The following is a 26,219-nucleotide window of genomic DNA, read 5'->3' as shown; positions in this document are numbered from 1 at the left end:
GATGGAATTGTTCAGTATCTTGACTCTGATAAAATTATTTAGAGCTAAACACACACACACACATATACACACACACAAGTACAAGTAAAACTGGAAGAATCTGAGTAAGATCCATGGATTGTTTGAAGGCTGATATTCTGGTTGTGATATTATACTACAGTTGTACAAACGTTACCATTGGGGGAAACTGAGTTAAAGTATATGTATGATCTCTCTATGATTTCTTACCATGTGAAAAATAGCATTTCATCCCAAGAAAGTTTTAAATATTCAAAACACAAGAAGAAAACTTCAAAAACTCAATTGTCATGGAAAGCTTTAACTCATTACTCCTACACTATGACAACAGATGAAAAACATACTTAGATTTGACTAATTTTATTTTTATCCGTTCATCTATTTAGATAAATGGATATTTATGAAATAATAAAGGCAAAACTCTGATGAATGAATTGAACAAGGAAAAGAGGGTCAAATTTATAAATAAGTACAGAAATTGTTTCTTTTGAAGAAAGGATCCTAAAATAGAAACACATCTGTAAAATGGATTCAGTGTTGGTGATGTCACAGTGAGATGGATTTTCACATGTAAGCCTGGGGAATTGTAAATTATCATTCATTTAACTAATATTGTCTTAAGTATAAAATACAGAGATGAGTAGAGGGTGTGTTAACCCCAGTATTTTGACACTAAGGAGACTTTGAAAATTGAGAGTGTTCAGAGTGAACTCCATCAAATCCGTTTTACTCCTTGATCAATTTTCTGTAGAGCAGTGCTGTCCCACGGGCCTTTCTGAAATGATGGAAACGTTCTACATCTGCACCATTCAACATGGTAAACCTAGTGTTAGAAGGAAATCACCAGGTCTATTGTACTTACTACTCTTTGTATAAACTGGTATCATAACCATGGGAAAAGAAGTATTGTTACCTCCAAAAGTTACAGTGAGAATGTCTCATCACCTCAATTTCTGATGACGTTTGGTATTTGTGTTATTAAAAGAATGAACATTTGCAAAGTCATGTATGGCCAGGATCATGATCCAGGTAAACAGTTCTAGACCCACGTGTAACATTCGTTAGCTTTGTGATCCTGGGTGAGTCTAGGCTTGAATGTCCTGAGCTCCAAGTGAAGCCATTGGACACATCATTTCCTTTCAAGCTTGAACAAATTCTACTATAAATATCCATATGCCACCTGGGAAGCTGGCCAACATTTGTTCTATAGAATTAAAAGGTGCAGCTTTAAGATGTGCACACACCAACTCTGTGGAGGCCGTGAGGAGGAACCCAAGCTGGCCTCAGACTCCACCTCCCCACTGTGAGCTCCGGGCTGTGGATAAATGTGTGTCATTTTTTTTTTTTTCTTTTTGTGGTACGCGGGCCTCTCACTGTTGTGGCCTCTCCCGCTGCGGAGCACAGGCTCCAGACGCGCAGGCTCAGCGGCCATGGCCCACGGGCCCAGCCGCTCCGCGGCATGTGGGATCTTCCCGGACCGGGGCATGAACCCGTGTCCCCTGCATCGGCAGGTGGACTCTCAACCACTGCGCCACCAGGGAAGCCCTCTATAATGTTATTTTAAAGATTATTTATAACGTATGTAAAATGTCTGGCATATAATAGATGTTCATTAAATGTCCCCCATCACAGTGAAGAAAATGGTTTTGAGTTTAATATAAAGACTGATAGTGTTTTCGAATGATGGCGTTAACTGGAAATAATAATTTTTTAAAAGACTTTGAGAATTTATCTTTCCTCTTGCTCATTTTTATCTCCTGACAACCACATCCGATGCTAGCTCAAAGTATATACTTAGATGTCCCTGGCCTTCATATTCTGGAAGATTGTATCAGCAGAAATAACCATTAAGCCTCTGGAATGACACATGACACATAACACCGGCCATTAAATCATCAATATATTGACCAAATGGAATTATTTGCTTCATCTAAGTCTAATGGCAGGAAAATGGGAAAAGCAAAATTATAGATTGGGCTGTTGTGAGGGCAGATTCAGAGACTCAGACTTCTAGGTATATTCCAGAAAAGTATGGAAATGAATCAGGCTTCTCAGATATCTTTTGGCTTCTTCAGCTACTCTGGTAAATAGGACGTGTCTGATGGAGGTGGAAGCTCCACTGGCTGACTAATAGGATACAGTCTCCTCTCCACTGCCAACATTTTGGGTCAAGGGCATTGAACTGACCCTTGCAATGAATGCATGGGATCCGTATGAGGAGAACCAGAGAATCTTAATTAAGGGTAGGAAATAAGATGAAATAAATATAGAAAATACCATGTTATGTAGAAAGACTAAATATGCCGAATTCATTAAATTTTAGGGTTAATATTATCCCAAGCAAAATCCCAATGAATACAATACTGGCCCAAATGATTCTAAAGTCTGTTCTGAAAAATAAATATAGAGCTAATTTTTTTTGAGGCAATGAAGAGTAAGGAGGAGATACCTCCTTTACCATGCAGGAAAATGCACTATAACGTGGCAGGAATTAAAATGGCATTGTTGTGGTTCACGAACAGAAATGGGAAGGAAGAGCCTGAGACAGACCCTACCATATGTAAGAATTTATAATGGAAAAGTGTGTAAATGTTAAATAGTATTCATCTTTTGTGCATCAAAGGATGTCATTCATAGAGTGAAAAGGAAATCCATGAGAAGATATCTGTAAACCATATATTTGATAAGGGGTTAATATCCAGAATATATAAAGAACTCCCACAATTCAACAACAACAACAAAATCAAACAACCTGATTCAAAATGGGCTAAGGACTTGAATAGACATTTCTCTAAAGATGAAATCAGTGATGTACCCGAGGGTAAAAAACAATCATTTTAGATTCTGTCCATATATCACATATCAAAATTAATTCCAGATGTAGTAGAGCTTTGCATGTAAAAAGGAAAATCAAATCATAGGAAAGTTGAAGAAACGATTTTTGTTAATCTGACAACATAGAATAAGGTCATAAGCATAAAAATAAAACCTAAGAAAAGTTATCATACATGTGGCTACCAGCCTGGGGATTCAAAAGAGTTAAGCTGCAACTGTTGTTTCCTTTGCAAAACCAAGTTTTAGTTTCTCCCCATAAATACTACAACTGCTCTCTACTTATTTTTTAATTTTATATTGGAGTATAGTTGACTTACAATGTTGTGTTAGTTTCAGGAATACAGCGAACTGATTCAGTCATATATATATATATATATGTGTGTATATATGTGTGTGTATATATATATATATATTCTTTTTCAGATTCTTTTCCCATGTAGGTTATTGCAGAGTATTGAGTAGAGTTCCCGTGCTATATAGTAGGTCCTTGTTGATTATCTATTTTTTATATAGTTCTACTCATTATTTTTAATGAGCAAAACCATTTCCTTGATACGAACTTGGTGCAACCTTGTCCCAGGTCTTCCTCCTGGTATAACCTTCAGATGTTAGGTTAGAGGGTGCATTCCTCTTTCTGAAGAGTGAGCCTTGCGCCCATCCTCTCACTTCATTAAAGACAGCTCCCTCTATCTGGCTGTCGGGTTGTCTTTCTTTCCATCATTTTGCCAACAGTCTCCTCTTTTACTGGATAATTCCCATGAGCATAAATACATGCTTGCTCTCTCAGTTTGCAAAACGCACGCACACACACACACTCGCACGCACACACGGGCCCCTCCCTCCCCACCCCTCCTCCAGCTGTTGTCTCACTTCTCTACTCCCCTGCAGAGCATGACTGTTGGGAAGACCTGTCTAGGAACACAGCCTCCATATATCCTCAGTTCACCTGTCCTTCAGCCCACTCCTATCTGGCTTCTGCCACCAACACACAAATGAAATCGCTTTTGTCATGTCACAAACCAATTCCATTTGCCGCAATCGTTGGGCCCTTTTCAATCCTCATTCCAGGCACATTTGACAGAATGGATGGCTTCCTCTCCTCAACATGCTCTCCGCTCTTGGGATCTGTGGCAGGACAACATCTCCTGATTTCCCCCTCAGTTTATGGTTCTCTTCTCTCTCTTGAATACTTGCCCTGGATAATCCCATTCATTTCCATGGCTTTAAAAACATCCCATCTGAGGGAGTTCCCTGGTAGCCTTGTGGTTAGGATTCTGGGCTTTCACTGCCATGGCCCAGTTTCGATACCTGGTTGGGGAACTAAGATCCTGCAGAAAAATTCCATGTGCTGACTGTTTCTGACTTTACACACTCACATGTCCATCAGCTGCCCCTACATCTCAGCTTGGAGGTCCAATAGTATTTCAAAAAAAAACTTGTCAAAAATGGGCATCTTCAGTTTCCCCCATAACCTGCCTTCACCTCACACAGGCTCCTAATCACATCTCCTGTGTTGCTCAGGCTAGGAACTTGGGAATCATCCTTGATTCATAATCAGAGTCCCATCTATTCTGTTTCTGAAATACATCTCAACTTCCTCGCGTTCTCTCTACGTCCACTGCCACCATCCTGGTCTGTACTATACCATCTCTGACCTAGATTACTGCCCCAAGACACATTCTTGCCCCTCCCTAATCATTCTCTTTGCATCCCTGCCTATGGCTCCAAACCAATTGCCTCAGGTCTCTGATATGTCATTGGGATAAAGTCAAGAGGAGTTGCTTTTGAATTCTATGTCCAATGAGAAGGGAAGAGAAAAATCAAGAATGACTAGGGTTTTGCTTGAGCAACTTTGCACGAGGCAATGACTGTTATCAAGGTGGGAAAGTTTGGGTCAGGTACAGGTTTGGCTGATGGGGATGGGTTGGGGGGGTGATCAATAGTTTTTCCATGTGCTAATCTTGAAATGTCATTTAGCCAAGCAGGAGTGTGCTATAGTTGCAAAGAAATATTAGACAGGATAGATGTTTGTTGAATGAATAAGTGAACCAAACTAGGCTACCAGAGAAGCAAATTCTGGGGGAAAGATTTGGAAGAGTTGGTAAGGCTGTGAGGTAACATTCTAATGGAAATCCCTGGTATTATTTGGATATATGGGCCTGGAGAGCAATAGGAAAATTAGACCTGGAGGCTTAGAACTGAGGGTTATCTTAAGAATTTAAAGTAGGGAAAAGATAAGATGAAAGTGAAACTTCTAAAAAACTAAAATATTGTCTTTTCACATATTTTATTCAAAATAAAATTAGTTTTATTGAGTTTGATGGGGAAATGTTTAGTGTCATCCCTTTCTTTTACCCACTAGGAGCCAGTAGCTCTCCTCTCCCTCCACTCCAAGTGGTGACAACCAAAAATGTCACTAGACATTTCCCATCCCCGGGGTCGAGGAGAGAATCGCCCCTTGATGAAAACTACAGGATTACAGCAATGGCAATGAGAAAATCGGTACTTCGTTGTAGCCACTGAAATGTTAATATTAGAGAATACTGGAGAGATAACTACCAAGTAGTGGCATTCTGAGCTTTTACCCTGCAAAAAGCTCTTGGAAAGAATTTGATCATGAAGCAGGCTGCGTGACTGCGAGGGCGTGGGGTCGGGAAAGAGGGTGGAGGAGCGCTCCCACGCAGGAGAGCATCGCTGAAGGCCAGGGCAGAGGAGAGCAGCCAGCACCTGGGCTCAGCGTTGCAGGCAGCGCTGTCTCCCCGTGAAGCAATCCTGGCTGCTCTCCACACGCGGATGGCTTTGGTGGAAATAGGCATGTCCCAGCATTGCCGAACCCGATGGGTGTCGATCTCATTGGAGATGACTCAGTACAGTTCACCTGCTGCCCCCAAGCGAGGCGGCTCGGGATGCCTGGTAAGTCGTGGTACCTCCCGAACTGCGTGTCCAGGCTGAATGCCAAGCTGGCTCTGAGCGGGAATAACAGGGGTGGTGCTGTTTGCAGCAACCTGGATGGACCTGGGGATTGTGCTGGGTGGGGTGGGTCGGACAGAGATCGAGGTGGTGTCGCTTATGTGCGGAATCTAAAAGAAAGGTGACGGGGGTGAACTTATTTGCGAGGTGGAAACAAACAGAGAGAAGGAGCTTGTGGTCGTGGGGGTCGGGGTGGGAGTGGGGGGAGGGAGAGTTAGGGAGGTTGGGATTGACATGTACCACTGCTGTATTTAAAATAGATGACCGGCGGGGACCTGCTGTGTAGCTTGGGGAACTCTGCTCAGTATTATGTGACGCCTAGATGGGAGGAGAATTTGAAAGAGAATAGATACACCTATATGTATGACTGAATCATTTTGCTGTGCACCTGAAGCTGACACGGCATTGCTAATCAACTATGCGCCAATATAAAATAAAAAGTTTAAAAAAAACAAAAAACACACAAAAAATCAGGATCCAGGAGACCGGAACAGGTTGGCCTTCTAGCTTTCCTCCCGTCCTTGCTCCAAATAGCATCCTTAACAGTCACTAGCGACTTCCCAAACGTGGCGAAGGGGACGGCACAGGACGTCAATGGGACAGCGGGGGCGGGGGGCGGGGGGCGGGGGGGTTGGTGGTGACGGAAAGGCTCGATCACTACAAGTGCTTCCCAGGCGAAAAGTAGCCCGGCGAAAAGTGGGCTGGGGCAGCCGCTAGGGCACCAGGAACATGCTCTCTCGGTCGCCCTCTGCTGTCGAGACGAGTGAGGACAGCTCCTGCAAGAGACACCGTTCTGTTCCGGAGGCACAAATTAAGATGCTAGGCACCGATATAGGCCACGGGATGACATTGCTTCTTACCAGCTGCAGTGAAGACAGATCATCTATTTCAGTGTGTGTGCCAGGAAAAGAAACGCTAATCATAGACCGTAGAGTCCCAAAGCACAGATTTAGTGATATTGAGGGACTAATCCTGTCCCTGAAACATAACAACTGCATATGGGAGGATAGCAGTAGGGATAAGAATTAGTTCTCTGAGGAAAGTGTTAAAATGATCTCCATACCGGGGATGTATGCAAGGCCCCTACTCTTTGTACTTCTTTTGAGAGGAAATCTTGAGTTTAAGTCATACCACACGAATTATGAAAAAAATCATTCATATATTAAAAAGATTTATCACAACTTCTTTAAATAGAGGTCATTCTAAATACCTAAAATATTTTTGATTTACCAAAACTTACAAGGAATTTGTATATATACATATGTTTGTGTGTTTGTGTTGATCACATAAAGCAAAAATCCTCATGTATCTGCATGTTTCATCTGAGTTAAGGTTTTGAATAAAGGAATTTGAAGAGAGAGGAGACATGATTAGACCTGTTTTGCAAGGATTCTGGCTGCTGTGTTGGGAATAGACTACAGGAGATCAAGGTGGTGGCAGGGAGACCAGTTAGTGGGGTACTTTGGTTTTCTAGGCAAGATGATGGGGGCTGTGATCAGGGCGGTAGTGGTGCAGGTGGTGATGAATGGTCAGAATCTAAGTATATTTTAAATGTAGAACCAGTGGGATTTGTGGATGTGCTTACAGATTGGGTGAGAGAGAGAGACAGAGAGACATCAAAGTCAAGGATGACTGAGCAACTAAGAGAATGGACTTGCCATAAACCGAGACGGAGGAGATTGTGGTCGGGGTGGGAGGGCAGGGAATAGTAGGACCTGGAGAGAAAAGATTCTGAGTGTAGACACTGAGTGAAGACATCTGTTAGACATTTGACTGGAAGGCCAAGCATAGTAAGTCTCCTACATACGAACGAGTTCTGTTCTGAGAGCACGTTCGTAAGTCCAATTTGTTCCTAAGTCCAACAAACGTAGCCTAGGTACTCAGCTAACACAATTGGCTATATGGTAGTATACTGTAATAGGTTTATAATACTTTTCACACAAATAATACATAAAAAACAAACTAAAAATAAAGAAAACATTTTTAATCTTACAGTGCAGTACCTTGAAAAGTACAGCAGTGCAGCACAACAGCTGGCATCCAGGGACTGGCATCAAGTGAACAGGCGAGAAGAGTTACTGACTGGAGGAGGGAGAGGAGGTGGGAGATGGTAGAGCTGAAGGATCGTCAGTAATACGAGACGGAGGGCAAGCTGCGATTTCACTCACGCCTGACGCTGATGGAACGCGCTGATGCATCTTTGAAAGTTCGAAACTTGAAGGTTCGTATGTAGGGGGCTTACTGTACACAGTTGAATATGAATCTGGAGTTCAGGGGAGAGGCCTATGCCAGAAATTTGGCCCATCCCAAATTGGAAGGCGTCAAGATAGAGTTGCCATTTAAAGCCATAACAGTGTATGAGACCCCCAAGAATGGAGCCTTGGGCACTCTCAAGAGGTTAGGGGGAAGAGAAGGAATCAGTAAGGGGGTCTGAGAGGAAGACTCAGTGAGGTGGGACAGAGTGGGCCCAAATGGGGATGGGGGGGTGATGCGTGCTGAGGAGGGCGTCACAAGCTCTGCTACACGTGGTTATGATTTCAACAAACTGAGGGGTGGGGTGTGTACCTCACTGTGTTGGGAGGTGGGCACAAAGACTGGGACAGATCGTGAGGACACCAGAGCGGGTTTCATTAGGAGTCTGGTTTTGATCAGGGAGTGATACGATCAGAAGTGTTTCAGAAACCAGAGTGTGGCATTGAGAAGCATATACTCCATAGTGGTAGAGTAACAATTCTTCACTTTTCGCTTATACACTGTGCATTGCTTCATTAACTATAGTGATGTATTAATTTTGTAAGTGAAAAACTATTAAAATGAATGAGAAATATGAGAAGGCTGGAAACCAGTAATTGGAAAGTGCATTGTAACAGCTCGGAAAAGAGATGATTAGGGTTTGAAGGAGGACCCTGGCTAGGAGATGCAGTGAAGTCAGATGCTTAGACCTTCAGCATCTGGCAATCTGCTAGGAACTGGCTAAAGGAGACAGGAAGATGGAGGGGACTGTCACCAAGCTCAGAGGGGACATCACCTCCTGACCCACCTCTCCCAAACAAAACTTGGACCCCTCCTTCCAAAAGTAATCTGTCTCAACATCTTGATGACGCAGACAGGTAGGGATGAAGTTCATCTCTACTGTTCAGAACATGAACGAATCGGTTACGTAAATGATTTTATTCAAACTCATGTGTTTTCTTTTTCCTGAGAGTAAAAAAAAAAAATGGAGGTATTAAGTGATATAATCTGTTATAAAGATAACTTTGTGGGGACAACCTCTTCAAAAACAGTGATAGGCACTTTCCCTAATGACATGGCTTTCTGACATGAACCAGATATCTGGTTTTGCTAATTTGGGGATGCATTTGGTGTTTATCTGCCCATGAGTAGCAAACAGAAAAGTGGACCTGCCCACACATTCTCATTAGGTTCATCTGTGTGGCTTTCTGCTAAATCAGTGGACAATATGTTACCCAGACATACACTTGGCAATCTGTTAAGAGAGTCAACTGAGATGCTGAGTAGGCGGTGGAAGACTCAGGTGTGTACTTTTTAGCCTTAGCTTCCAAGTATACCTACCTGAAGTTTGACACTAGGCATTTCTAAGGCTTGTCAGAGTGAAAAATCAGTATCTGCAGAGGATTGCCTTAATAAGAATACGCAGACAATTCCTCCAGAATTTGTTTTTTTTAATGTGTGGGTGGAGCTAAGTCTTAAAGAGCTATTTACTGGGACTCCGGTACTTTGGAAGATTTAAGGATTTGCTCTCACTGAATTGCACTCCGATAGATCATCGATCTGTACTGTACCACATGACATTGATCATTTTACTTCTAGGAATGTTAACATGGATGACCCCATCAGAGTCCTCATGAAGTCCCATGGGCAAAACTTACCCTAGGCCTCAATACCAGGATAGAGGTATACTTCTGGATTATGTCTTGTGGAGACTTATCAATGGACGTCCTTTTCAAGGCAAAGCAAGTTCAGGGTTGAATTCACTGCCTAATTCTTGTAAGTACTCAGGCTACTGTAGCATGCATTTTGTTTTGAATATATCCCTGGGCTTTATCTTATTTTACCCATTAATTTTCCATTCAACTGTAATTCTCTTACTTTGTGTTTTAATACGCTACCTCACTTTTATTATTTTTTTCAGCGAGGCAGGAAACAGCAAACCTTGGACTCAGGGTAGACACAGGAATGGGGGAAGGAGACGGAAATATGAAATGAATTGCGTTAAGTTAAAAAGGCCATTGCTATAGAGAGAAATATGATGAAATGTGAAATAAACTAAAAGGTCATCCTAGAAGGAAAATGCAAGGGCAACCCCCTCAGCACATTTTCTGTGTGCTACTGAATTCACTCACATCTCCTTTAAAAGATCTCTCTCCCCGGACTACAAATTACAGCTCTCATGAGCCATCTAATGAATTCTGAATGTCATCTTGATTTAATGCGAAATGTCAAGAACTACTTCTAAGTAAACGAACATGTCTCCTATAAGTGCCATACAGAGGCCATTTTAATTTGCTGAAACAAAAAACGAAAAAACCAAACAGAACGAACTTTTTCTTCCTGCTACATCTACCATCTTAAAAAAGCGATACCCAGAATTTAAATAACCTATTTTCAGGTGTTACTTAAACAAAAGCATTTGTGTAAGTATTCTTGTAAGAAAAACCAGTGGCAAACAAACAAAACCAGAGCTCAGACGCATAATTCTGGCTGCGAATTTTAAATTAGGTTTCATTTTTCTGTCCTGAAAATTCTGTTCACTAAAACCTCATAGTATAATAGAAACAGACACATAAATCCATTGAGCCTCCGCATAAACAAACATTTTCAGACTTTACTCCTGATGCATTCTTCAAATTACCCGCAAAAAACTAAGTGCTTATAAAGAATGTTTTAGGCTATGCTGATGATTTAAAACAAGCACACAACCAACATAAAAACAAAGAATCTTCCTCTTTTTCAGGAGAAACGACTTGTGTGAAGTTATCCTCTAGAAACATGTTTGCTGTCAATTCTGGGTGAACCAGGATGGCCGCTTCCGTTCTCGCTCGATGATCCTCTTGCCCTGGTCTTGCTTGGAGGGTGTCTCCCCCAAGTACAGCACCATGGTCTCCACGGTAGGAGCCTTGAAGGGGCCTCCCTCTTGCTTCCCTATCTGTCGTCTGATTTCCGCTGTCTCTTTACGCACCTTCTCATAGCAATAGCCACAGAGGACGTGTTTCTGTTTCAGGTGACCGCATTCAGGACAAACGTCTATATTGTTCTTAAAAAAAACCCAACCAAACAAAAACATTTTAACAAGACGCAATATAACGCACACATTGCTGACAGGAATGAGGCTTATATGTAAACTTTCTTGGAATGTCCATGCCGCACAAGGTCACAGGACCACCCAGTTCAACCTCATTTTAATAGGGAAACTGAGGACACACATTGATTTGAATTAGTAGAAAAATTGGGACTAGAATTCAGGTCTACCGACTTTGAATCTGGTACATTTTTACTTAAATACAACAGTCTTATTATGTGAAACGGTACTCCATTCCCCCATCCTCAAAAACTAAACATCTGATAAGGAGCCCATCAACACATTGGGGTGAACCACACAGCCAGCATCTTAAATAAGACACCAAGGTAAAGGGAATTGACTTTTTCTTTCAGTCTATCCTGGGAAGAACAAGGTGATAAACACATTACAAGTTGGCTTCCCCTGGTCATCAGAGTGTAATTCAAATTCCTGTATGGTATGTGGTGTGAGTTTTCTTCCTATAAATTAACACTGATTATTCCTTAATGTAAAACTCCCTATATATTACAATTTGAGGGTTTCATGAGTTTTATATGTCTACCCAACTTTAATAAGACAATTCTAACCTCTAAAGAAGTCCTTTCATTGTGTTCTAAAGGTAGGTTTGAAATATAAAGAAAAATAGTAAACGGGAACATCAAAGAAACTCTGAGCACTTCCGAAGATTAATCTACAAACACCTGTGAGGCAGACGACAAAAAGAACTCCATTTTCTGAACGAAACAAAAAACCTTGCAAATCATTTGCCTCACCGACTTCTCATCTTACTCCAATACCTGGAAAACTGGATCGCACATCCATCTTCGAGATATGGAAAAAATACCCACCGTCACTTGGTGCCCTTTTCCTAACAAATCCCTCAGCATAACACACTATATGTAGCAGAAAACAATTCACCAAAGGAAATTAATGCACAAGACAAGAGATATTCTTTTCCCTCAGAAAAAACAAAGTCAGGGAAGTCATGTAACAGATCACATTCCTAAACTCTTAAATTCTCTCAACCAAACTGTATGAATTATTGGTGCCTTAATTAATGAAGTATTTTTCAGTTGCACATCTTAAATCTGGTCCCAACTGTGACTCAATAATACTTTAGAGCTTAAGTTCTAAGGGTTTGGTTTAATACTGAACGTGGAGGCTCATGAAAGTCCATTTTCTGTCCTTGAGTTCCATCTGTACTGCCCCATTGCTGGGGAATGCCGTGGAGTAAACAGGAACTCAAATCACGGCTATTAAAGCCATAAATTAACAAATCAAAGGTAAGAAACGCTGGGCTTCCCTGGTGGCGCAGTGGTTAAGAATCCGCCTGCCAATGCAGGTGACATGGGCTCGAGCCCTGGTCCGGGAAGATCCCACACGCTGTGGAGCAACTAAGCCCGTGTGCCACAACTACTGAAGCCCACGTGCCTAGAGCCTGTGCTCCACTACAAGAGAAGCCACCGCAATGAGAAACCCGAGCACCACAACAAAGACAACAGCAACTAGAGAAAAGTCCACGCGCAGCAACGAAGACCCAACACAGCCAAAAATAAATAAAATTTTTTTTTTAAAAAAGGTAAGAAATGCTAAAATTTTTGTTACTAGATCAATGAAGAAAGTGTACCCATGGGACATGGTGGGGAGGGTGAGGAAGAAGAGCACTGAGATCTAGAACTGTCTGAGGATAGGAACACACACAAAGTTTCAAGAGAAGAATGTGACTTCAATAGGAGACTGCTAGGGTTCAAATCCTGCTTCACCTTTTAAGTCTGAGACCACGGGCAAATTCTTTTTGCCTCAGTTTCTTCATCCTAAAACTTAGCAAAACAATATTTACTCTGGAGGATTGTTGTGAGAATATGATGAGAAAATTCATGTAAAGCGCTTAGATACATCATTAGCACTTAATAGATATTAGCTATTTTTATTACTTATCTAAGGATTTTCCTTCACAGTACCTTATTGGATACAGTGAAGAACAGAATAAATCTGTAAGGGCTAGTAAAACCCCATAATCGAATAGATCTACGCTTCTGACTTTAATTTTAGGGTCTGCCATAGTTAAAATGTTTATTCATATATGGTTCAAAATCACACAGCTCAGGACTGGCACAGCTCACAATACAAAAGTCACACAGACTCTTAACAACCCAGTCCTCTGTCCAGACTCTAAACTCCCTCCTTGACTATGTTCCTAAGACTTAGGCTACAAGACAGTAGATACACACACATACATAACGAGAATATTGTATTTAATTTAGGCCAGAGGAATGTAGGCATGTAAGATCTGAAAATAATTCACTCATGGGTTATGTGAATAAACCAACAGAATATGCGGTGGTGGACACGAGAAAAAGCACACCCACAAAAATCACCATCTTACCTTAACTTTAATAAGCTTATGAGGGTTTCTTCTCCTACACCTGTTAACTTCAATGCTACGTCTGTTTTTGGGAGCTGCCATCCAAAAGATGTTCTCCAAAAAGCTGGAAATCTCCTTACTGCCATTGGTATCATTTGCTGGTTCTGTAAACATAGCTGGACCTTGGACCGCTAATGCTGGTCCTACAAAACAAACATGGAGATACAGAATCAGTTTCTAACTTCTAAATGACCATTTACAGGTATCATTCTCCTTAACAATCAACAGTGATATATCAAAAGGCACACATAAAATATTACACTCAACAGGCATTTAACAGGAAACCTTAGTAGCTACTGAAATATAGTAGAGCTCACACATAATTTTAAAGAACACAGAATTTTTCTTAGTGGCACCTGCTTAAATGAATCGGTTAAATTCTACCAAGAGTTTCTCATAATACAGAACTCAGGGGTTTAGTAGTAAACAAAATTGGGTTAGCTCCTCAGTCATATCCTGGTAGGCCCTTTAAGTCACTTCGTTCTTCATAATATTTAATCTCAATCCCCGTCAGTTCTCTAAGGAAAAGAACTAGCTCATCACTCTTTGTAGAATATTAATTGATTTATGTGATCATCAACATTTCACTTTTGTTTTTAAAATTGTTTATAAAATCAGAGAGATTCCTTTACCCTCTCTTTGCAATATTCCTCAGACTTGCAACAGTTCTTTTGACTTTAGGAACTCTTAAAAATATACAAAGCTGTCTAACACTTAACAACTTGTATTCCTTGTCAATATATCTAAAAGTATTGCTATGCATAGCCTGATGTAATAGCGCAGGCTCTGGAAGGTCTGTGTGACCTTGAGACCTTTCTGAGCCTACTTCTTCAGTTGAAAAGTGGAGACACCTAATGGGATTGTTGTGGAGATTATCTCAGGAAGCACATGTAGGCTTTGACCTATAGGAGGCTCACGGTTCAGACTGCCTGGGTATTATCATTATTATGTTCGGGATACCTTGGAAATCGAGTGGAATGTAAATGTCAAAGCAATGACAATTTTAACAACCAAGACACTTCCCTTTAAAATCACTTTCCGGGGAAAACATGGGATCCGGATTCAACTTCACAAAGCTCAAACGCCACAGAGAGCAAATTGCTTTAGGGGGTGGGATGACTGGAAAGGAAAGATAAGAGAATCTAGATAGTGGCGTCCCTTGATGCTAAGTTAATGAGCTTTGGCTACATTCTGTGTACGAATGGGACGATCAGAGGACTTTTTTTCCTGTTTCTAAGTAAGTGAAAGTCCAGGACAACATCCCCTACGCGTGGCCGAAGATCAGGACGCGGAAGCAGGGCAGAGCACGAGCGGTGCCCACCACTCTGCCTGGGGTCCCCTCCCCACCACCCCTCTCCACGTACCCCACTGAGGACTGGGAAAGCCTGGCCGGCTCTGCCGAAGTTTCCGCTGCAGTTGCTCCCAAAAGTTCCGGAGGAGTCCCTGGGCTGCGGGCCACAGCAGAACCTTCCGCATCGGCATGGCAGGCGCCATCTTGCTCCCGTAAACCACGCCCACCGAACCGCTGGGTCCCGCCCCTACCGCGAGCATGCGCGCACACACGCAGAGGCGGGCAAACGCGCACCTAGAACTACAACTCCCAGCATGCCCCTGAAGCGTCTCTGACTTTCCTCCAATCAGAGAGAGGGAAAGGAACGCGCGGGGAGGGGAAATGAAAAGAAACGGGCCGCAGTGCGCATGTGTGCGGAAGTGCGCTGGGTCTTCGGGTAAAGATGGCGGAGCGTGGTTACAGCTTTTCGCTGACTACATTCAGGTATGGAAGGGGCCCCGGAGGTCCTCCTCGTAACCGAGGTTGCAGGAACTCTGCTGACCCGGTTTTTACCGTCATGGTCTCTGGCTTGGTGCTTCCGGAGGGCCCAGTAGGGAACGGGGGTGGAAATGCCACTTTGCAAAGTCATTTGCAGGGCCCTCCCGCGGCCTGGGGAGCAGTAGTGCCTGGGGTTCGTGGGAACGCGAGTCGGGGGGTCCGGGGCGACCTTGACGCTGCTGGAGGTTGAGGCCCTCACCCAGGGATTTTCTTTAGTTTTGGAGATTAGGGAAGAAGGTAGCTTTGCATTAGTTGTCTCCGGGTGTCCCGTTCAGAATTCAGGATTTCCTTCCTGACCGAAGTAGGCCTGATTCGGGAGTTTCTGGAGCTCGGAATCTTGGTCAGACCTACGGGGGGCCCTTTTTCTCGGAAAGCCCTAACTTTACAGTTTGGTCCGGGTCTTAGTCTCCATTTGGCACTAATGTCTCTCGAAACCTCTTCCCGCTTTCGTTTTCTTTGGTGCCCCCACTGGAAGCTTAAGGACTGAAAGTGAAAGCGTTATTTATCTTTCTATTCTCTAGTCTTTGTAGGCGCCAAACTACTAGGCTACATTTGCGTTTTGGCTGTTATTTTGGGAAGGGGATGTATTTATTTAAAAAAAAGATTGTAGGCTTTTTAAATTTTAGAACAGGTAGATAAGTATATTTTTCAAAGTAAACTTGAGTTAAGCTATCATCATTCCCAATGTAAGAAAACCGTCACCAAAGGATTTAACAAATCGACTGGGGAAGGATTCAGTTTGCCCATTTTCCTACAGACCAGTGATGCCCCGTTTAATTAAAATGTATTCTTACCTGACTGCTGAAGGCGGGCCGCATCTGACTTGTTGAGGACTTTCTGTGTGGGTGGAGCTTAGTCCATCTCTTTGGGCTACCATCTGTGATAAATGTTATCTCAACACCTTACAGATGAGCTAACCACAGCTCAGGCAAATTAAATAACTCGTCCCTGGTCATAGGTGAGTAGCTGAGTTAACATTCAGACTGGGTTCTTTCTGACGACAAATTTAATACACTTTCCATTACTGTGCGACGTCTTCTTAAAATGCTAAAATACCTTTCTTTTAATAAAAGGTCTCGTCATATGCAACAATAGGGAGCAATGTTTGCCAGGTAGTCACTGTTCATATTCGTGAACAAAGCAAACCTGGACCTTTATCTTTAAGAGAGTGTAATCCTAGTGGAGCTGAAACATAAAACAACCATATGTTAGCAGGGACTGAATCTTTCTATAATAAATTTCCTTATTAAAACACACTCTTTTGTTTTTTAACATGATAGTGCATTTCTGTTTTAGAGTAAAAAATTTGTTTCCAGCCTGTTGTACTCAGAGTTAAACTACTAAAGGTGGAATGACAAGAGACTGTACTATAGGAGGTGTTCTTGTGGATTACATTTAGTTGGGGATATTGACAATAAGTGGATAATCAAATGGGTGCCTACTAATGCATTCTGAAGAATGTTTTTCCTTTACTCAGGAATTTTTATCAAGAGAGGGAGAAAGAAGGAACAAAACTTTAGATTGGGTAGTCAGGAAACACCAGTGTTCTGGGGGACTGAAAGATGAAAGGGAGCCAACTGTTTGAAGATTTAGGGGTAGAGAGAGTTGCAGACAGAGGGAAGAGCATGTATGAAAGTGCCAAAGTTGAGAAGGACCGAACTGATAAGGCCAGTGTGTTAGAGTATAATGAGCAGAGAGTTAGCATGGGTCAGGCCAATTTTGCGGGGCCCTGTAGGCCAGAGTAAGGAGCTTTTATTGTTAAGTGAACCAAGAAGTTATTATAGCATTTAAATGGGGAATGGCATGGTACAAAAGTAACTCCGGGTGGGGGAAGGGAAATAAGAGTGGAAAAGATGAAAACTAGTTGGACGGCTATTTCAGTTATCCCTGGTAGAGATGCTGGTGCTTTGGAATTGGGTAGCGGCATGATTGAATACAAACATGGTTGATAGCTCGGTGAGCTCCCAGGTTCGTGAGCTTTCATACAGAAAGATGCGATGACAGAAGTGTACATGTGTAATTATGGCAGCGGAAGAAAAGCTAACTTTTAAGTTTACCTAATCCTTTAAAATGTCCCCAGAGGTATTTGAACTAGGTATTGAAGAATAATTGAAAGCTGGATGGACCCAGAAAGTCATGATGTGATTATTGAAATAGGGACCATTAAAGGAAAACAAGTACAGCCTAATTTAAAAAATGTAAATGCTTATTGCTGTTATTCTGCTCAAGTCAGCTAATTTTGTCATTTAACAGTCTTTAAACTGCTGCCCCTAGGCTTATTCCTTAAATAGGTCTAGATGTGTGTCTTGTCAGTCAAATGAACCTGGTCATAGGCTGTGTGTTGGAGTACTGACTGAACAGAGCTTACACTTTGTAAATGTTGAAAAAATAATTCAAGTATGATGAATCTTAGCCAAAGAGGAAGCATAGGACAGTATAGGTATGAGTGTGTGGGATTCAACCTAGTCTGGGTGGTCAGGGCAGCTTCCCTGAGGACGTGACATTTCTACTAAGGATTAGAGGATGACTTGGAAGGAGTTCACCAGACAGTGGTGAAGTGCATTGCAGACAGAGGGATTAGCTTGTCAGAGGGGTTTTTGAATGTTGAGTAGTTGTGTGTCTGGAGCAAGATGGGATGGTGTGAGTTGAGACTTGAGTGACAAAGAGAATATCTATAATTTTGTGAAGATAAAACAGATGACCTTCTGAAACTGAAGATTATGTTTTCAGTAGTAGACTGGAGATGTGGACCTAGCTGTGTGTCACTTTGGACAAATTACTTTTCATTCAAGGACTTTGTCAATAAAATAGAAAGGTTGGTGACGTTTATAGTATTTGTTCTAACTCAACAGCTAGGTTGAAATAAAATGTGACCTAAAAAGCCAGTTTGGGCCTAGCTAGTAGCATTTGGCTGCCAAACTCATGGAACCAGAAATGTTAAGTATAACCAGCTCATGGCATCTCGAAATAGTTTTGTATTATATAGCAGATACTTTGTTGTGACTGATATCTAGGTTTTATGTCTTAGGCCATGTTTGCTTTATAAAATGTTTAACTCCACCCACATGGATTATTTGCTGTTATTTGGTATTTAACAGACACATACCTGTTCTTAATAATATTACTTTTTGGTATTTGCTTGCTGCTAATTTTGTGCCAGGAACAAAAGGCATCACTTCATTTAATCTTCACAACAACCTTTGAAATATTCATAGGTAACTACTATACTCCTATTATCCCCTTTACAGATGAGAAAACTGAGACACAGAGAGGTTAAGTAATTTGCCCAAAGTCACAAGGTTGGTAAGTGGTGAAAGGCAACAGTAATGATGCTGCTTTAAGGGGCAGACAAGAAAAAGCAACCTAAGGAAAGAGATTAGTGTTACACTATGAATAAACTTAGTTTCCGTACAACTTCATGATAAATTTTCGAAGCCCAGCTATTCCTTGATGCTTGATTAATGGATTTGGCCTACTTACCTGCCCTTTCTCAGAGGTGTTCCTCTAATAAGTATTTGGGAATGTGAATTTAGCAATACCTTTGTTTCTCTTTAAGCCCATCTGGTAAACTTGTCCAGATTGAATATGCATTGGCTGCTGTAGCTGGAGGAGCCCCTTCAGTGGGAATTAAAGGTAATTAAATGCTTCATTCATTTCAGATTCCTGTTATTAGTTGTCATAATGTGTTCTTTTGGAATTAATAGGTAATTAATGTAAAAGTAAATAGCTGTGGCAGCATAATTTTTTAACAGTTCTTTTTGGGTTGTTTTGTTTTATAAATTTATTTATTTTTGGCTGCATTGGGTCTTTGTTGCTGTGCGCGGGCTTTCTCTAGTTGCAACGAGCGGGGGCTACTCTTTGTTACGGTGTGCAGGCCTCTCACTGCGGTGGCTTCTCTTTGTTGCAGAGCACAGGCTCGGGCTCTAGGCTCATGGGCTCACTACTTGTGGCTCGCGGGCTCTAGAGCGCAGGGTCAGTAGTTGTGGCGTACGGGCTTAGTTGCTCCGTGGCATGTGGGATCTTCCCAGACCAGGGCTTGAACCTGTGTCCTGAGTTGGTAAGTGGATTCTTAACCACTGCGCCACCAGGGAAGTCCCAACAGTTCTTTTTATTAATCTACAGTATTTTGATGTTTAAAGAAAGTAATAAGCCAAAGAAGATGAATATTTTTTTTCAAAATAAATAATCGCACCTTTATCTATTGTGATAACCCACAAATAGTTTTTCCTATTCAGAAAACTGAGTATTCTTTTGTTTTTTTCCACTGATTATGTATCACTGTTCTCTGGCAGTTTTTTTCTTTCCATAACTTAGAAAAGGTTAATCATAAGATAACTTATAAAAAACATATCATTGGTTGTAAAATTTCAGATTATAAGAACAGTAGGCCAAGTAGGCAGAATTCCATTAGTTTAAAACATATGGACTCTTTCTTAAGAAAAGTTGTGTAATACCTTTAGCTGAGGGACTTCTTAGTGCAATCCAGATGACCATTGAGGGAAAGTTGATTTACCTTTCCTTGGGTAATTTTAATATAGAAATCCAGAAGAAAAGCTTTTATAAATAAGAAGAAATAAAGGAGTTTGGCTGAAATGCTTCCGCAACTAGAAAACTGTTGAAGCAGAGTCTTTAAATAACATTTAAGTCTTCTTTTTTTTAAAGCTGCAAATGGTGTGGTCTTGGCAACTGAGAAGAAACAGAAATCCATTTTGTATGACGAGCGAAGTGTCCACAAAGTGGAACCAATCACCAAGCATATAGGTTTGGTGTATAGCGGCATGGGCCCAGATTACAGGTACCTTGTACCCTTTATTCTTTTTCTCACCATCTCATGAATTCCTTGTAATCTATACTTTGAGGAGAAAAATCAAAGGATGTTTTTCCTTTAATCTCCCAACTTCTCATCGTTGGCAGCTGAACTTAGTTTGCTAGTATGAGACAGACTGGGGCTTATTTGAAGGAGAAGAGCTCAGTGCCACTCAGTTGTAAAAGAGGAGATGGATACTTACCCCTTTCATCTCTGTTCAGTGGTTTTCCCTTCTGATCATAATACCTCTTCTACCATCCAAGGGCTCAGCAAGGGCTTTGCTGTTCTCTAAATGTATTTTAAAAACAACAAAAGCAATACATGTTATAATCTATATATTTTTAAAGTTGTCAGACAGCAAAAGAAAGCATACCATCCAGAGTTAACCTCATTTTATTTACTTCTGTTTTTAGCAAAGGGACAGAATTCTCAAAAGACCACTGAAAGTTGTGGAGTATGACAGCCAGTGTGGATCCAGATGTTTATATAATCATTCCTTTGATATTTCACAGGAAGAGAGTAATCCTGTTACATCAGGGTGCCAGCAGGTTTAAAGAGATTGGCAGCTTTCTGTTTGTCATTTAAGAAGCAAAAGGAATATTATTACTTCATTCTTGAGTTTGTGGAGTAAGATAGGTAGAGCCAAAATTTCATGAGTTAGAAAAAGCACCAGTGTCACTGGCATGTGATCAGGCTTCACTACAGTGGATCCTGTTACCACTGCACGGAAGGGAGACTGCAGTGTACTAGCACTCACAGAATAAACTGACACCACAGGAGTATTGTTCAGAGGGCTAATGTGCAGAGCTCAGATTAGCACACGAGCAGGTAAAGGTAAATCCTGCTTCTCTTGCTAGTATATTTAATTGTTACACTTTTGACAAATTTTACATTTTTTTAAGTTATAATTAGTTTCACGCTGTTCATTCATCTCTGGAAGGTACCCTTTGAATTCCAATCTGTGGAACAAGATTGAGGCAGAGTGAGAAACATATGCCTGAACACGTGTGTGTGTGCGTATTAGCGTGTTGCCTGGAGTGAAATATAAAAAGGCAAGGTGCCTGCCCTTGGGATAAGGGGCGCACAATCTTGAAGACGCTGTGGCGAGATATAAAGTTCTTGTATACGCTAGAGCCATGGCCTCTAAGCTAATGGGTACCCCCCAGTCCATAGTTTCCTTCCTTTTGCCTTGTTCTTGTTCATCTATGGTTTGTCTCCTCAGTGATGCTCTGATATTTTCTTGTAAATTAACCATAATCAGATTTAAGAACAAGACTGGCTTAGAGCGAAGAGCTACTATTAGAGATACATGTCAAACTTGTGCTATAGGTATATGCCTACAGAAGGAGAATGAGTCTTTAGATAGTAAAGCATCTGAATTTTAATTAAATCTTATTTCTTTTCTGTTTGTCAGAGTGCTTGTGCACAGAGCTCGAAAACTAGCTCAACAATACTATCTTGTTTACCAAGAGCCCATTCCCACAGCTCAGCTGGTACAGAGAGTAGCTTCCGTGATGCAAGAATACACCCAGTCAGGGTAGGTTGATTTTATTACTTTAAATGTGTCATGAATTAGAAAAAAAATCATTTTATGAGTAGACATATTTTTTTAGAAAGGGCTTAGTATTCCTATATTTCCTTAATCAGTGGAGAAAATCACTATGATGAACACTTCTGATCTTAACTGGACCCGAAATATTTTTTTAAAGAGAAAATGGGAATGTTTTCTTGCTGTTCGTATAGTAGCAGAAACCAACTTCTAGATAAAGTCCTTTTGCTAGGAATTAAAACATTTCTGTATGGGCAGACAGTCATTGCTGCTTCCAAATTTATCTTCTAACCAGAAATGATTGTAAGCACATGATGAAAGCAATAACTCTGACACATCCGTATTTATTTAATTCCAGTGTTCTTCAGCTTGGGTGTGAACACGGATGAGGTAGCTGCTGATTTGTAAAGCCAGTGGAAAAGCTGCGTTTGTTGAAATGTGTCATTTTGTTAGGACACTGTTACTCCACACTTATTAACCCTGATGTTTGTATCACTCCATTTACCAAAATGATTTGACTGTCTTTTCTCAGTACCATAAAGAAAATTCATTTTGAATTGATTTGTTTAGAATGGTGTTAAATACTTTTTAAGGAGCTTAGAAGTCTAATTCGGTTTACCTGATCACTTGCTTTACTTGAGGGTATTAATAAATTCTTAGCTTAGGTTGACTTTAACACCATGAAGATGGCAAGTAATTTTCATTTCTCTCTCTTCAGTGGTGTTCGTCCATTTGGAGTTTCTTTACTTATTTGTGGTTGGAATGAGGGGCGACCATATTTATTTCAGTCAGATCCATCTGTAAGTATCATTAGATGTATTGGAGGGATTTGTCGAAGGGCTCTTTGAATATCTAGTAAAAATAGAAGCCATAAAAAGCTTAAAAATTAGAGTATTTTCTCTTTTTGTTTTTCATTTGGGCTTTAGAAGTGGTGTATATTCACTTGCACATTTAAAATGTTGGTAATTCAGTCTTCTGATAAGGAAGCCACTTTAGTTCTGCCCCCCGTGTTCTTCTGGTATGTTGCTTGACTTCACATACTTTGAATGATTAGTTGAAATAGTTGTTATCAAGTCTCTTTAAATCTGTGGAATTCTTTTACTTTTAAAAAATTATAATTAAAGGTAAGGGTCTGGGTGGGGGCAGTGCCCTTTGCAGTCAGTTTAATCTTGGGGCTGACTTCAGTGTGACTCTTCCTGTACAAATATTGATGTCCATCTTGAATTCGATGTTTTGCAAAATGGGTGAGTTGTCTGCTCTAAAGCAGAAGATTGGTGTTCAGGTTAGCAGGTGTCTGTAGAGGGTACCACTCCTCCACGTGTCTCACATCTGTCACTCATGTTTGCTGTGAGGAGACCTGAAAGAAAAAACTCGTGATTAGAAACTGATCTTTCATAGTTTATAGATCACTAGATAATGGCAAGTTCACTCAATTCCAACTAGCTTTGTAATCTGAAAAGGCAAAAAAAAAAAAATTTTTTTTGGTTGTTACTTAAATCAGAAAAATTAAGTATTTGGGGAACTTTGACAGTGTCTGCTACCCCATATCCGAGCTTCTGAAGCTAAGTGACATGCCCTCTTACCTCCCTTTCCTGGGGGTAGCAGAGCCAGCATCACTGGCATCCAGCTTTCACCTTTTGCCCTTTTCCCCCTGTTGTGTCTAAAAGGCAGTCGGTTCTTTTAAAATAGGTTTTGTCTGTTTCTTTCAGTGTCTGTGTGTATGTGTGTGTATGTATTTTTTCAATAGATGAGTCATGTTATATAGGACATACTGCTGCTGCTTTCATTCAACATTAGATTACAAAATATCAACACCTTTGAAAAATTTTAATGCAAAGCTGTGTCTTTTTAATTTATTTGCTGCTGCTGCTGAAGAACTGGTCACCATTTTTCAGATATATATGACAGATTTCTAGAGCCCTTCAGTCCTAGTAAGCTACAATATTATTTGTAATTAGTTGCTCTGAGTCAACCTCAGTTTCTTTTTTTTTTTTAACATAAATTTTGTACAATAAGTTGCACATATTTAAAGTGTACAGTTTGTTGGGTTTTTGATGTATGTAAATGCCTGAGAAAACCATCACTACAGTGAAGATGCTGGACTTCTCCATAACCTCCAAAAGTTTCTTCATGCCTTTTTGTTATTTATCTCACTAACGTATTTTATGGTGTATTCCGTTGCATTCCAGTAAATATTTTGTGACCTTAGAAGTTAGAGACGAAATTATTGAACTGAGACATAAATGTCAGCATCCTAAGTAATTAGGTTAATGATTTAAAATGTTCTTTTCCTCTTCCCTTCCTGACTAGGGAGCTTACTTTGCCTGGAAAGCCACAGCAATGGGAAAGAACTATGTGAATGGGAAAACTTTCCTTGAGAAAAGGTGGGCTTATAAAACTAGATTCATTAGCAAACTTACTTTACAGTTTTCAGCTCTCTTTAAATAATACCATGAATCTAAACAAATTTGTTGTATGACTGTGTATTCAAGCCTATTTACCTGATAGAACAAACAAACTTTTCTCTACTCTGGCTCCCCAGCCTTCAGTATATTAAGTGGTAATATTCATTTCTTACGAACTTCTCTTCCTGCATTCTCATGCTTTTTTTCCTAAATATTATTTTTATTTTTTTACTTCATTTTTCCTACTATCTCAAAGAAAAAAAAAAAAGACCATTGGATTTGGAGTAAAAAAATTGGGGAGGAAAATTTTTAAATGATGTAAGTGATAACAGCTTACATTTTGACGATTACAAAAAAAAAAATTGTGAAGCCAAACCCGGTGTTGATGGTGGATTAAAGTTGTGATGTATGTACTTGATAAAAAGCGGGGCGATGTGTAAAAATCTGTCCTGCCAGCACAGCAGACTGCTTTCCCTTACTTCCAGCTGTATTCTAGACTCAGCATTATTGTAGCCCACCAAAAAATGTCCTACATTTTGAATGGGAAGAGTTCGCAATTGATTTTAACCACCAAATGAACCTTCTCAGTACATTTTCACATAATATTCATGTTAAGATTATTTAAAAATCTTAGACTCGGGATTAATTGGTAAATTTAAATAAGCTTCGGATTTTAAAGCAATTTTTTTTCCTTTTACATATTAGTGAGTCTTCCAAACATAAAAAACATAAGAAATTTTAGCAGAAGTCTGATTTCTCTGCTTTATTTTTATAAATTGTTATAATATTGCCACCACACTCTGATTGTATTAAAATGTTTATACTTAAGGAAGTTTCCTAAAATAAACTCACGTTAGGGTTACACTCTTCGTGATGTCGGGAATGCACACCAAATAATTGTCAATTTCTTATCTGGGGGCAGCTAGCTCCGTGAGGTGACAAAAAGAATTAATCTGTAACTTAATATTTTTAAGAGTGTTTTAGATGTTTAAGAAATCTTACGCTGTTGCTATCATTGTGTTTACATAGTCATAAATAATGTTAATAGTGCCGTAAATCATTGGGTTTTTTTCAAAAAATTCTTCAGATATAATGAAGATCTGGAACTTGAAGATGCCATTCATACAGCCATATTAACCCTAAAGGTTAGTTCAATATCTAACAGTTGGATTTGTAGTGATTGTATAATTAACTGCTTAGAAAATTGAAATTTTTCCCTCCCTCTTGATCAGGAAAGCTTTGAAGGGCAGATGACAGAAGATAACATAGAAGTTGGAATCTGCAATGAAGCCGGATTTAGGAGGCTGACTCCAACTGAAGTTAAGGATTACTTGGCTGCCATTGCATAACAATGAAGTGACTGAAAATCTGGAATTTCAGATAACCTCTCTACTTAAACATGTTTAAAGTATGTTTTTGTTTTGCAGACTTTTTGCATACTTATTTCTACATGGTTTGATGGACTGATGTTTTTAAAATGAGACTTATAAATCATAATAAACCGTTAAATTCAACTTCCTGCTTTTTAGGAATTAGTAAAATTTTAACATAGTTATATCCTGCTTTTCATCACAGTTGATTTCTGGAAACTACAAAGCAGAATGGTGAAACTGTCTTTAGTCCTCATTCAGTTTGGGTTAAGTCAAATCTTGTTACTCTCTTTGCTGTCAGATGTCTGCTTCAGTAAAGCAAAATGCTGATTTCGGTAAACATCACTGCTTTTAGAGCTGGGAGAATCTGCAGACTTTCGTGGATTCTGAGACAAGGTGGAAGCATAGATGTTTTTCAGGCACCGTTCAGTGTGTGTCAGTGAAACCCTAGCATGCTCTGTGAGATTGCGCTGGAGCTGCCAGGAGTGCTAAGCCAAACAGTCTCCTATAGGAGATATATTGTGTACATACGTAAAAAATGGTGCGCTAGTTCCTGTTGGTTTTCCCATCGCAAGTAGGTACATGTATTTAAAAAGAGCCCCCTAGAATCTACTAAATCTTTTTAACTCAAGGATGAACGTGAGTGCTGGAAATAAAATACTAATACTTAAATGTCAAAATTATGGCTTAAGTCTCTCCCTCGTTCATGTAAT

The 26,219-nt window shown here is 40.4% G+C and overlaps 2 protein-coding genes across 2 annotated transcripts; one reads left to right on the top strand and one right to left on the bottom strand.

Annotated features, from left to right (window-relative positions):
- Nucleotides 1-8,890: 8,890 nt before the first annotated feature.
- Nucleotides 8,891-15,064, bottom strand: MRPL32 (mitochondrial ribosomal protein L32). The gene is made up of 3 exons (XM_082662274.1): nt 14,912-15,064; nt 13,509-13,690; nt 8,891-11,098 (listed from the first exon to the last, which is right to left on the bottom strand). The coding sequence occupies exons 1-3, from the start codon at nt 15,039-15,041 to the stop codon at nt 10,844-10,846; spliced, it is 567 nt and encodes a 188-aa protein (XP_082518400.1). The 5' UTR covers nt 15,042-15,064; the 3' UTR covers nt 8,891-10,843.
- Nucleotides 15,065-15,266: 202 nt separating this feature from the next.
- Nucleotides 15,267-25,650, top strand: PSMA2 (proteasome 20S subunit alpha 2). Its single transcript, XM_082662517.1, has 8 exons — nt 15,267-15,321; nt 18,932-19,008; nt 20,038-20,170; nt 21,597-21,719; nt 22,450-22,531; nt 24,042-24,115; nt 25,224-25,281; nt 25,369-25,650. The coding sequence occupies exons 1-8, from the start codon at nt 15,281-15,283 to the stop codon at nt 25,483-25,485; spliced, it is 705 nt and encodes a 234-aa protein (XP_082518643.1). The 5' UTR covers nt 15,267-15,280; the 3' UTR covers nt 25,486-25,650.
- Nucleotides 25,651-26,219: the final 569 nt, after the last annotated feature.

Source organism: Grampus griseus (assembly GCF_964374135.1).
Source record: "Grampus griseus genome assembly, chromosome: 9".
Classification (NCBI taxonomy): domain Eukaryota; kingdom Metazoa; phylum Chordata; class Mammalia; order Artiodactyla; family Delphinidae; genus Grampus; species Grampus griseus.
This window is presented reverse-complemented; position numbering and strand designations above follow the sequence as displayed.